The sequence below is a fragment of the Molothrus ater genome, chromosome 20 (assembly GCF_012460135.2).
Source record: "Molothrus ater isolate BHLD 08-10-18 breed brown headed cowbird chromosome 20, BPBGC_Mater_1.1, whole genome shotgun sequence".
NCBI classification, from domain to species: Eukaryota; Metazoa; Chordata; class Aves; order Passeriformes; family Icteridae; genus Molothrus; species Molothrus ater.
In genome coordinates this window covers 8,519,016-8,532,678 of record NC_050497.2, presented here as the reverse complement: position 1 = coordinate 8,532,678, position 13,663 = coordinate 8,519,016, and the positions used below count along the sequence as shown (strand labels likewise).

At 46.5% G+C, this 13,663-nt stretch overlaps 1 protein-coding gene across 2 annotated transcripts in view; it reads right to left on the bottom strand.

Moving 5' to 3' along the window:
• COL5A1 (collagen type V alpha 1 chain) overlaps positions 1 to 13,663 on the bottom strand; it is a 134,191-nt gene that overhangs the window by 103,771 nt on the left and 16,757 nt on the right. For both annotated transcript variants that reach the window (XM_036394064.2, XM_036394065.2), the window contains exon 2: positions 3,202 to 3,369. In XM_036394064.2, coding sequence (XP_036249957.1) covers positions 3,202 to 3,369 — 168 coding nt within the window. The remainder of the gene's footprint in view (positions 1 to 3,201; positions 3,370 to 13,663) is intronic.

The window sequence follows — 13,663 nt, the reverse complement described above, 5'->3', positions numbered from 1 at the left end:
GCCAAACACAGCCTAAACCGGAGTCCTGCTCCTGGTCTGGAGCTGCAGAACAGCAGAAATCAGAAAAGCAGTGAGCTGATCCCATTCCTGACACAAACACAAAGAGAAAAGTGGCATTTCCTGAGCCTTTACACTTTTCCTCTTCAAAGCAAAGCTGGTTTCCAATGGTGTCACCAATTTCTGGCCTTTTCCTTCAGCTGAGGAGACTCTCAGCTGAGCAATGACTTGTTTTTCTCAGGGGTGACTGTTCAGGCTCTAACAGAGATTTCTGAGAAGGCAAATGACAACTGCAAATTTGATGGAAGCACACAAATGACATTTTGCTGGCTGCCACTGGAACCCTTGCCTTTCTTGCTCCTTTTTTTCTTGCTTTTCTTTCTGGAAAAGCACAGATTTTGTTGGGAAGCAGGACTTCTTCAGGGAGCCAGGACAAAAAGAATCTCAGCAGATTTTTTTTCACTCTTTTGAGCATGAAAAAACAAGTTTTGTGTGTATGTATATATATATATACACACACACACATACATCTTGCTTTGCTGGCTGTGGCAGCAGAATGCAAAGCCCATGAAATTACAACTTAGAAAAGCACCAGCTTCTAATTAGCAGAAAATATTCTGTGCAGAGCACGTTTGCCAAGGGTGCTGTGGAGCAGAGAGGGCAAGCCCTGCTCCAACCCACCCTCCTGGTGACACAAAAGCCCTAAAACCGCATTCCCCTGGGGCACTGCCCTGCAATTTCCTTGTTATCTTTGTCCCCTCTCTCATCTGGGGGTGGGAGCTGAAGTCAGATCTCCTTAAAGGGATGATGAAACATCCAAGGATCTGCTGGAAAACACTGGGAGTTCTTCACTTGGCTCTTCCCTCTTTCCTGAGTAAGCAGCAGAGGAGCATCAAGGACCCTGGAAGTTTTCAAAGTGGGACTGAGCTGCTTCAAGCACCCCATGGGTGTCCAGGAGATGAAATGGTGGAAAAGTTTCTCCATAACTCCATCCTGATCTTCCCACCCAAGGAAGATGCGAGCCAAGAACTCAGTGAAGGTGAGGATGTAAAAGCAGTAAGGCAAAAAGGAGGCAATCAAGAAAATCTTCGACACTGAGCTCTTTCCTGAGACCAGGATTGAATTTTCTCCAGGGACCAGGACTCAGTTCTCTGCAGGGATGAGGATTCAGTTTTCTTGACTCAGCTCTCTGTGCTTGTGTCCCCTCTGTCAGACCTGCTGTGATCCAATCCCTTGTTAAACAATCATCCAGAATGTTCCAGCCTTGTTTTTACCCCTCCAGTTCAGCACCATTTGCTGGTTTCTGTTACATAAAAGTGACCAGACAAGACTCCACAGTGGCTACAGAAAGTGCTGGCAAGCTCTCAAATCCACTCCAGCTGGATATTCCAAGCTGGAACATTTCTTTTGAACACGTTGGAGCTTGTAGACACCAGGCCTAAAACTTGAAGTCATTTCAGGAGCATGACATGAAGGGACAGAAGGCACAGCCTGTCCAGCTGGGCACACAGTGACTTGATCTGTGATCAGAAACAACTTCCCTGCCCTGGACAGCAATGAAACCAAATTTAGGGTCTGGTTTGCCCTTCTGCAGACATTTAAGCCCAGCTTTAGGCCAGACTGAGCAACTCCTTTGCTAAGGGTTGTCCATGCCATGATGTCCAGCCTGTTCTCATCTGTCCCCACATCAGGCTCAGTTTTTAGGTGCGACCCAGACTGTGCTCCTGCTCACCAGGGTTTAATACAATTATTGCCACAGCAGGATAATGATGAAGGCTGGAAACAACCTCAACAACGAGGGAAGCACGGGAGGGAGGGTTGGGAGCAGCCTCAAAGTCTTCATTTGTGCCTCTGCCAGGCTGGGGCTGAGGGATGCCCTGGTTAAATAAGAACACTGGTGGTGGCACAGCCCATTAGCTCTGATTGAGCCAATCCATTCATCCCCTCCCAAGCCCTGAGGGAGGCTGAGTGAGCCTGCTCTGCTTCAATCCCCTCCTGCCTCCCACACCAGCAAAAGCAGCTAGCTAGATAGATAGATAGCTTCCTTCCTTCATTTCTTCCTTCCTTCCTAAATTCCTGAATTCCTTCCTTCCTTCCTAAACTCCTTCCCTGCCCAACCTGCCTCAGCAAAGGCACTTTTCTCATCCAAGCCCTGCCATGCCCAGCCCCAGCATTCCCCCTGTCACAGACATATTTTATGAAAAATCCCTTTGCCAGGATTTTTCCTCCTGAGAAGCTGAGAGGCCTCAGGAACAAAATGCCAACAATGGTTATCTGCTGCTGTGGAATGCAACAGGTGCATCTGGGATTGGTCTCATGTGGTTGTTTCTAATTAATGGCCAATCACAGTCCGGCTGTCTCGGACTCTCTGGTCAGTCACAAGATTTTATTATCATTCCATTCCTTTCCTTTCAAGGAAATCCTTGATTTCATCCTTCTGATTAAATCCTTTCTTCTATTCTTTTAGTATATATATGTGTATATATATATATATATATATATATATATAAAATAAAATAATAAATCAGCCTTCTGAAACATAAAGTCAAGGTTCTCATCTCTTCCCTTGTCCTGGGACCCCTGTGAACACCACCACATTCCCCCAGGTGAATCAGGGACACCTGGATGGCTTGGGAAGGAGGAATTCTGGTGCTGACTGCATCTCTCAGGCAGGGAGGGGTTTGGGTCCATAATTTCTTCTTCCAAACACACAATGCTGATGCCTTGGCCCAAAAACATTCTGCTCAGGCAGCAATAGAATGGTCAGTGCCCTTCAAGGGCTTCGAGCCTTGCTCTGATGAGCCTCCCATCCCTTCCAACAACTTTTCCCAGGACATGTGTTCCCGTGGGCCAGCCTCAGCTATTTTTATCTGGTGATTATTTGTGTTAGGGCAGAGAGCAGAGCCCCAGAGCCAGACCCCACTGAGCTGGGCACAGAACAAAGCCCAGCCCGGGCTCCTCTGCTCCGTCCCCTGCTGGGTATCACCCTGTGAGAGTGAGAGAGGGGGAATTGTCCAGTCTGAGGGAGCAGAGGTGGCACTGTGTCCTCTAACAGAGACAGCCACATGCAAACACGGGGATAAAAGGAAATTAATTGATGGCTGGAAAGCTGCAGCCCCCCTGAACCAGCAGAAGCGCTGCAAACACCCTGGGGAAACGAAGGAATCGGGCATTTCCATGGGACAAACGAAAAGCTGGACTCACCAGGATACAGCTGCTTTGTTGGGGCACTGAGCTGAGCATCTTTTGTTACTCTGTAAGCAACATCTGCTTCTTTTGAAGATCTTCTGCTTGTGCAAAACCCCGTGGTTTTTGTGATACCATCAGGTAAATTATGAAAATCTAACACCTTCAAGAGGTCTGCAGGTTCAGCTGCAAAGAGAAAAGGAGAAAGAAGAATTAGGAGACAACAGGGCTGGCACTGCTGGACTTCAAAGCAGGCAATTGTCACAACCTTAAACTCAGCTGAAATGTGCTTCCTACTCTCCTTTCCCCTGCTGTTCTTCAAGGCAAATTTTTAGAGGAAAAGTTGCCTTAAACCCTGCTGATCCTTCAGGATATGTGCAATGACAAACAAGGATTTTATTTCAGTCCATTACACCTGTCAGTCACAGAGCTCAGCACAACACTGCAGGCCAGGGAAATGCTTTCTCCCCTCAATAATTATCCAAAGTTTCATTTCCCCATCATCATTTTTGGTTTCCCCTCCTAAATCCATCTTCCCTGGCCAAGGGAAAATAAGGAAAAGAATTAAATATTATTCTCCCCTCAAAAAAAAAACAAAAAAAAAACCAAAAACAAAACAACATCAAACCAAACTGAACAACCCCAAACAAACCAAACCAACAACAAAAAACCCTACAGGAAACCCCAAGAACCCCATGGAAACATTGCTCAGTGCAAGATGGGAGCTGGAGCTCCTGCAGAGCACACTGCAAATCCCAGCCTCAGCCAGAAGTCATTAATCCAAGCCATATTTAGGCCTGCAAGAATCATTTTTACCACCCTGAACACCCCCAAAGCTCTGCCAGAAGTCACTGATGTGTTCCTTGTGCGTATCTGTGCTCCCAGTGCCTGCAAGATTACAAATCGCAGGCAGCAGACCTCAAAACAAATCTCATTTTTCAAGGCCTTTAATGAAATCCCCATCCCTGAGGAGAGCCACAGGGTTTGGCACTGGGCTGAGGAGCTCCTGAGGTTCGCTCACCATGCTGGGGACATTCCCAGTGCTCCCAGTGCAGGGAACTGGGCAGCCCTGGACAGAAGGAAAAACCAGGTTTTATAAACAGAGCGTGGTCTGGGCTCCAGGGAATTCTAAAGCTGAGCTCTGCCAAGCCTGGTCTAGGGGAGGCTCCAATGAGATGAGCCTGAAGGTCCCTCCCAACCCAAACCTGACAGAATTCAGGGGCATTCCTGCAATCTTCCTTCAACTCTTTGCCTTCCACCACCCTTCAAAGCGGCAAAAATCCACCTGGAGACACAAATTTGCTGTGCACAGCTGCCCTGTTGTTGCTTCAATGCCCTGGCTGAGGCATCTGGGGCTCTGCAGGAGGGGTGGGCAGCCTGCAATGGGAGGATTTTCTTCCATATTCACATTTGGAGCAGGCAAAGGGCATCCCAAAACCCTTCAGGGCTTTCCGATGCAGCTCTCAGTCGCGCTGTGGTTTTTGTGCCATAAAGTGAAGAATGAAAAATCATTCCCAGCTCATTCCAGGTCCCCTCTGCCATTTCCTCACCGTTTACCAGGCTGGGGATTTGCAGCCCAGGGGTGCAGGTTTGCTGGAATGGTTTTTGTTGGATATGAACAGAACGGAGAATTGTCATTTATCTCCCAGCAAATGAAGCCAAGAGGGAGCATTTCAGGAGTAGTGAAAAGAATTTCAGGACATCTTCCACTGTCCCAGGGCGCTCCAAGCCCTGTCCAGCCTGGCCTTGGACACTTCCAGAGATGGGGAAGCCACAATTTCTCTGGACAACCTGAGCCAGGGCCTCCCCGCCCTCACACAGAAGCTGTTCCATATTTTAATGGAAAAAGGTGTTTTCCACCCCAAGCCATGAGGGGTCAGAGCATGAGGAGGGACAGGAGGAGCCCTCGGTGACCCCAAAACTTCAACCCCAACCTGCAAAACCCACCCGAGGTCAGGGTCCCTCCAGGAAGGAGCAGAGAATCCCCACGGCACAGGGACTGCTGCCCCAAATAAACCCTTCCCCTTCCAGCTTTAGCAGCCCTAAAGTGCTTTTCCAAGGTATTTTTAGCCCTAAATAAACACCCAATTATTGCCTTTGCAGAGCCCAGCCCAGGCAGGGCACAGCCCCTTCCCTGGGTTTCTCACTCCCCAGAGGTCGCCTTGAGCATCTGGGCTTAGATTTGGAATCAAAACCAAGAGGTATTTATATATTCCATCCTAATTTAGGGATGTTCTATTATTCCTAGAGTTCCTGTGGCAGATCCAGAAGAAATAAAAGCAAGCTTATTTGCTTTTATTATTTTTATTCTTTGTTTTTGAGGACTGGAAGTTGCTTCCCCTCAGTGATGGCTTTTTTTATGGAGCTGGGAGTCTCCTTTTCAGCCTCCTGGGATTTCAACAATTTTGACTCCTTATCTAAACACTTTTCACCACAGCTGACCTGGCTGCAGCCCTGGGATAACTGACTAAAACAGGGTGGCAGAGGCTAAAATAAAACAGGGCCTAAAATAAGAATATCAGGCCCCAGCTGCTGCTGCTCCAGCATCCTTTGGATGGGCTTAACAGAGGCTCTTAAATTCTTCAGCGTCCCAGCAGCCCAATAAAACACAATTATTTATTTGGGCAAAGAGAAAAGGCATTTTAAGGAGGAGAAGAGAAGGATGTGAGCTGCAGGATTGAGGATATTAAAGGTCTTTCCTTAGGAAGAGGTTAAAAATTAAAAAAAAAAATTAAAAAAAATTAAATTTAATTTTTTTAAATTAATTTTTTAATTATTTCTTAAATTTTAATTAAAAATAAATTAAAATAAACTTTTTAATTTAAATTTAAAAAGGGAATTAAAAAAAAAAAAGGCAGCTATGGAAAGGGTCAGAACTGATCTGCTCCTTCCAAGAGCTACCACAGAGCTGTGTCAATTCACACTGCTCCAGATTGCAGAATATTTCACCAATGACTCATGACATCCCCTTATTTATTTATTTTTTTTCTTTTAAAAAAAGCCCAAATAGTCCCAACTGGGAACAAAGGAAACCATTATGCAGAGTCAGACTGGAAGGATCCTACATCTAATCCCAAAAGGAGAAGAAAGAAACCCAGAACTGACACTGGAGCAGCTCAGAGACTCCATGAAATTAAAAAAAAAAAAAAATCAAATAATCCCTGTTCCTTTGAGCAGAAATCTTTTTCTTTAATTTTTTTAAATAATCAATTATTTGGGTTTGTAACAAAGCCATGGTGTTAGCAGCTAACAGTGAGCAAAGAGCACGGTTTTGCTTCATGGATTTTCATGAAAATCTGCAAAATTTATAGATACAGTGCCCAAAAAATCAGGAAAATGTCGAGGATTTGAGGGGAAATCCCAGCCCTGTTCAAGGACAGCCAAAATCCTGCTTGTTTAAAGAGATTTGGGATTTTCCCTGGGCACAGCAGGACCCACCCAGGGGATTTCACCTTTTCCAAGGAGCTGTTGTCCCCCCATTGCACAAATCCTGGGGAAAAGCCATGAAAACCCTGCAGGGAACAGGGAGAGGGCTTGGGGGTGTCCCTAAAAGGGAAGGTTTGGGGGTGCAAGGAACAAAATCTCCCTTTCCCTGCTCCTGGTTATTCTGGTTATTTCCACCCAATTTGGCCATTTTGGCTGATTTTTCCAGATTCCTTGGTTTAGAAAATGATGCTCCTTGTCCTTCTGGGGCCCTGTGTCCTCACACCTCAGCTTCCAGCACATCCTGGTCCCATTTCTCCAGCATCTTCCCCTGAGTGCTGCTGGAAGATGCTGAGAGAGAACAGAATCCTTTGCTGTGGTGTTTTCCTGGGCACCAAATTCCATTTAGAAGTGGTTTTATGATCCTTTCTGATACCCCTGAAGTGCTGAGAGATGTGCTTTAGGTTATCCTACAAGGCTGGATGGAGCATCCTGCTGTGCTTCCACTGGCTCGGGATGGGGGGAAAAAAACACCAAATTTTTGCTCTCTCTGTTCTCAACGTGCCCTGACACCCATGGAGGCTGCTGGCTTCCTAAAAAGAAAAAAAATTCCTAAAAAAAAAAAATTCCTAAAAAAAAAATTCCTAAAAAAAAAATTCCTAAAAAAAAAAATTCCTAAAAAAAAAAAAATTCCTAAAAAAAATTCCTAAAAAAAAATTCCTAAAAAAAAAATTCCTAAAAAAAAAATTCCTAAAAAAAAAATTCCTAAAAAAAAAATTCCTAAAAAAAAAAAATTCCTAAAAAAAAAAAAATTCCTAAAAAAAAAAAATTCCTAAAAAAACCAGGCACGGGCTGGGGTTTCCTGGGTGGGGGACACCGCTCTGAGTGTGTGGGATGGCTCCAACCTGGGGCAATAATTCCCATTCCAGTGGCACCCTTGGCCTGCAGGGACACCATCACCCACATGAAACAACCCAGGGGGCTGCAGGGGTTTGATTTGACAGGGGAAAAATCTCAGCTGAGCTGTCGATTTTTGGGGTGGATTTGTTCAATTTTGGGAGGATTCGAGGGAGGCCATGAGGAGGAGGCCACTCTTAGTCCAGGTCTCCTTTATGCCTTCCCCTTTTCCAGAAGATTCTGCCAGCTTTGGATGCTTCCTTGCAGGGATAGCTGCTCTGCCCCCCATTAACACTGGTTGCAAAGCTTCTTGTTGATTTTAATGTGCTGCGAGCTCGGGCCCTAATTAAGCCTTGCAGGCCTTTAAGTGGTTGATTATCACAAATTGCTTTGAAAACGCTGCTGCTGTCCCAGCGCCAGATTGTCTGGGAACACTGGGACTCTTTGGAGCAAAGAAAAGAGGCTGGGATTTCCTTTTCCACCTTCGAGTGCACCTGTGTGAGAGCTGCAGGAGGTTCTGTGCTTGGGAATGAGCCCATGGCAGGGGAGGGAAGCTGGGAAAGGCCTCACTGGGCTCCCAGGGGAGAATCAATTCCTAATATCCCAAAGAAACCTGCCCTGGGTGGGTTCTGAGCCTTCCCCCCTCGTCAAAAGTCTTGGAAAGCCTCAATGTTCCACCTCCAGAGAGGTGCCAAGGTGTCCTTGGGAAGCATGGCAGAATCCTTGGATGTGATTTCCACCTCTTGGAAATCTCTGCTTTTACATCTTCAGGTGCTCCTTGAGGGCTCAGGCAATCCAGGGGCCTTGCAATGATTTTTAACTGATTTTTTGCTGATTTTTTTTTTTTTTTTTTTTGCTGATTTTTAAGATTTTGTGTAAAAAAACAGAGCCTGGGGGTGAGGGAGACAAAACTTGCATCCCTTTAGGGCTGGTTTTAAGGAGCTGCTCCTAAATCCATCTGTGGATCTGCTGAGGGAGGGAGTTTGGAGCTTTCACAGCTCCCAAAATTCCACCCTCAGTGGTTCAAAGGGCAAAACTCCTGCCAGGAAGGAAACTGGGGCTGGAGCACTTCCCAAAATGTCACAGTGACCCAGAAATTCCTGCTCCATGTGGAGTGGGGAGCTTGGAGAGCTCTGCCTTGTAGGATAACCTAAAGCACATCTCTCAGCACTTCAGGGCTATCAGAAAGGATCATAAAACCACTTTTAAATGGAGTTCTGTGCCCAGGAAAACACCACAGCAAAGGATTCTGTTCCCTCTCAGCATCTTCCAGCAGCACTCAGGGGAAGATGCTGGAGAAATGGGACTAGGATGTGCTGGAAGCTGAGGTGTGAGGGCACAGGAGACAAGAAGGACAAGGAGCATCTTTTTTCTAAGCCAAGAAATCTTTAAAATCAGCCAAAATGGCCAAATTGGGTGGAAATAAGCAGAATAAACCCCTTTCTCCAGCCTTCCCAGATGGGATGGGGATGGGGATGGGATGGGAGCAGCCCCATGGGATGTGAGCAGAGCAAGGGCAGCCCTGGAGCTGCTGATTCCCCTCCTTGCTCTGATCCCACTCCTCAGAAATCCCCTGGGCACCGAGCAGGCAGGGATGTGGGCCAGAGGGTGGCTCAGGCCCTGCCCTCAAAGGGTTTTGTGCTCCATGGATGGGGTTTTCCCTTCAGCAGGGAAGGATTTGTGCCCCGGGCCTGCCCTGGGGGCAATGGGGGAAGCCAGGGAGGATCCCAGAGATCCCTGCTGGGCTGTGGAGGGGAAGAGGGAGATGTTGGAGAAATGGGACCAGGATGTGCTGGAAGCTGGGGTGTGAGGACACAGGGCCCAAGAAGGACAAGGAGCATCATTTTCTAAACCAAGGAATCTGGAAAAAGCAGCCAAAACGGACAAATTGGGTGGAAATAACCAGAATAAAGCCCTTTCTCCAGCCTTCCCAGAGCCGTGCCCAGCCCTTTGCTGAGGGCACGGGCCAGCCCTGAGCTTAATTAAGCAAATTAACACAAGCACCTGCAGAATTAGCATCACTTCCAGCCCGCTAAACCCCGGCTGAGCCCAGCCTGGCGCTTCACATCACCACTTCAAAGGCAGCAAATCCCCCCCCGGGCACTGCCCCACCCCAGGTAAACCCGGCCTGGATGCTCCCAAAAATACAGAAATCCATTTTCATGCACTGCAGGTTTCTCAGTTGTCTGCAAAGTTAATGGGAGCAGGCAGAAGTAATTTCATTTTTAAATATTTCATTGGATGGTTTAAAAAAAAAAAAAAAAATCCCAACCTTGAATTATTTCCAGCCTTACTCTACGCTCCACTATTCTGACACGGGGAGAGAAATGTAAAACCAATTATTTCCTGCAGATGCTTAAACCAACCAGCTCTGTGCATTTAGTTCATATCTGATTCTCCTCCAAAAAAAAAAAAAAAAAAACCCAGCCAGCAGGCAAATTTCAAATTAATACCTGCTTGACTTCACGAGAAGTGTTCCTGAAGCGTGTTTCCCAAAGTTTCCTCTGGAGCATTAATTCCCGAGTTTACATAACCCACACTGCAGCACACCGGTGCTGCTTTCAGGGGAAGAGCAGGAGGGAAAAAAGGCCCAGAATTTACTGAATTTTATCCCTTCTCAGCCCCCAAGGAGCCGCGGTGCCCTCAAGGGGTGCCTTGGAGAGCAGGGAGGAATTCAGCGCTTCAATTCCCAGTTCTCAGTGATTTTCTCACTTCTAACCCACATTTATCCAGCGGGTCTTGCTCCCAATTAGGCGTTTAGATGGGTTTCCATGTGAACATCGCCAGGGAATGTTATTTTACTGTAGGCCAGTGGAGGACTTTATGCTAATACAGAACCTGGTGATCCCAAACGTGCAGCAGAGGCTCATCCGAGCACAACATCAGCTCCTACTCAATTCCCCTTTTTTAAATTTTATTTTAAATAAAACAAGAGCACAAGGTGTATTTGCTCGCTCAGAAATGGCACTTTTTGGTTTTTGTTTTTTTTTTTTTTTTGTATTAAAATCCCGGTGTTCAGGGAGAGGGTTTGCTCCCATTAAATGAGCACATCCAGAGGGATTAGGGCAGCACCGGGGAACTCCCGCCCAGCCCCGACAGAGCTTTGTGATCTCTGCTCCTCGGTCATTAGGGGAGAAAGGCAACCCCCGGCGGCACCTCCGTTACAATCACAGCTAATTACTGAGCTAATGAGCCAGCTCCTCCCTCCCCATCCCACCTGCCCTGGGAGAGGAACCCTCCCCATGGGGATAGAAACATCGGCAGGGGAAACAAACCTCTCCAAAACTGGGATCCAAACTTCTCCATGGGGATACAAACCCCCAAAACAGGGATCCAAACCCACCATAGGATACAAACCCCCAAACAGGGATCCAAACTTCTCCATGGGGATACAAACCCCCAAAACAGGGATCCAAACCCTCCATAGGATACAAACCCCCAAACAGGGATCCAAACTTCTCCATGGGATACAAACCCCCAAAACAGGGATCCAAACCCCCAAACAGGGATCCAAACTTCTCCATGGGAATACAAACTCCCAAAACAGGGATCCAAACCCTCCATAGGATACAAACCCCCAAACGGGGATCCAAACTTCTCCATGGGAATGCAAACCCCCAAAACAGGGATCCAACCCCCTCCATGAAATATAAACCCCAAACCAGGGATCCAAAACTCTCCATGGGACCCAAACCCCTCCATGGGGATCCCAACCCCTCCCAGGCTGCAAAGCCACCCCAAACCCCATCCCTCACAACCAATCCAAGAGCTGATGGATCTCTCCTCACCAATATTCCTATACAATCCTGGCTTCATCTGCCTGGAAGGCACAGCTGCCACCACGGGGTTGCAAGGGGTGATTTTAGGAAATCTGGGTCACAGCTGCACGTTCTTTCCCCTCCCTCCTTTCAGATATTCCCCATTAAACTGGTTACAAGGTGACACTAGAAATATCTGCTGCATTTAAGAGCTGAGATGTCATTTCAGGTCTTCCATTCTCCACACAGGAGGACTCAAACCCAAAGATAGCATCTAAAAAAATTGAAATATGCTCCTATAAAAGCCAACAAGAAACATCCAAGATCCTCATCCAAAAAGCTTTCCCAGGACTCAACCCAAGGCTGGCCCAGACAAATATTTACAGAATTATTCACATGGGTTTGTTTGAAATAAAGAGCCTTTTATGATCATTACTTTGGCATCAAACATCTAATTAGGGGCCAATGAGAGTTATAAAAATCTCTGAGCTCTCCTTGTCAGTGCTGCTGGGACTGGAGATTTGTCCCAGCCCTGCTGCTCCCCTGGGAAACTCCCAATGGGACTGGGATGGAGCAGGGGGTGCTCAGGGAAATGGAAAAGTGATGGGAAAAGGGTCAGAAATGCCCACTCGTGGCTGGTTCAGGCCTAAACTCTGGAATTGGCATCTCTGGCTTCAACAAAACCCCCGGAATTGGCATTTTTAGGCCTCTCTGCTCCACACAGCAGCTTTTGGGATGAGCCTTTCCTGCAGGGCTCCCAAAGCAGACCTGGACTCTCGAGCCCCACACAAAATGTGATGAAATTCAGAAATCTGAGCAAATCTCCAACACTTAAATCCCTTTGTGCTGAGTCTCCAGGGAGGAGTTTCCCTTCCTGATGTTACAGCCTCCAATCCCCATCACCGCTCCAGGTACTGGCTCCTAAATCCCCTCCAATTTTCTCAAATCTATTAAAAGAGGGACAAAACTCAACATTCCCATCACTGAGCTGATAAAACTCATCATTCCCATCATTGCTTCAGGCGCTGGTTCCTAAATCCCCTCCAATTTTCTAAAATCCATTAAAAAAGGAAGTTTTTTTGGAATCTATTAAAAAAGATATAAAACTCAACATTCCCATCACTGAGTTGATAAAACTCAACATTCCCATCATTGCTTCAGGTGCTCATTCCTCAATTACTCCCAATTTTTTGGAATCTATTAAAAAAGATATAAAACTCAACATTCCCATTCAGGTGCTGGCTGCTAAATCCCTTCCAAATTTTTGGAATCTATTAAAAAAGATATAAAACTCAATATTGCCATCACTGCTTCAGGTGCTGGCTCCTAAATCCCTCCCAGTTTTGTGAAATGCATTTAAAAAGAGGTACAACTCAATATTGCCATCACTGCCTTGCAAGGAAGGACCAGTGACCACGTTTTGATTTTATTTTGCTTTTTTTGGTAACACTGAAGAGCCAGTTTGCCATCAGACAGCTGAATTCTCAAAAGGGAAACAAACAAAGCCCAGCTTTGGAAATAAATCTGCTTTTAGAGGGGAGGTTTTGTGCAGAAACCCAGCCAGAATCTCCTCAAAGAACTCTTCCAGACCCCAAGTCCCATTGAGGAAGAGCACATGGCTCTGCTTTCCAACAATCCCAATTTGCTCTGTATTAATTTGTTAATGAGGCTGGCAGAACCTGGCTCGAAGAGATGGGCAATAAATAAAAAAAATATAAAAATTAAAAAAAAAAAAATCACATTTCTCTAAGAACACAGCACCAAACCATTCAATTACAGGGTGCTGAGCAGCGAAATCACAGCACAGAGACACAAATGAGATCCAGCACAGCCACCTTGGGCACCTCCAGCGGCAAAATCAGCGCCCCAAAGCCCCAGGGCTGAGAGATTTTACTCCTGCAGTGAATTCTGCAGCCCCACAGGAGGTTTTTGGCTCCAAAGGATCAATCCCACATGGCTGCACTGAACAGATTGGGGTTGATTTGTTCTCTGCCCGTGTCTTGACTCCAGAACAAGCAGAGCCCACATCATTGTCACCCTTCCAAAGGGTGCAAAAAAGCAGCAGGTTGGAAAGAGATGAGTAAAATGCAGCAAAGAAACCAAGACCTGACACAGATGAGTAAAAAACAGCAAAGAAACCAAGACCTGACAGAGGAGAGTAAAAAGCAGCAAAGAAATCAATACCTGCCACATCCACCCCTTCTTCAGCTGCTCTCTGCACAGCTCAGGGAGTTTACCTTGGCATTATCCCTTTAAATGCTTCAAAGGCTCCCAAAATTCCCTGCAGGTTTGTTTTCCTCTGTTCTGATAAGCAGGGTGATAACACCCAGGGCTCCAGCAGGGTCACAGGAGTGAGGGAGAGTGAAGGGAGAGTTCCTGAGCAATCGGCAGAGCTCTCCTTA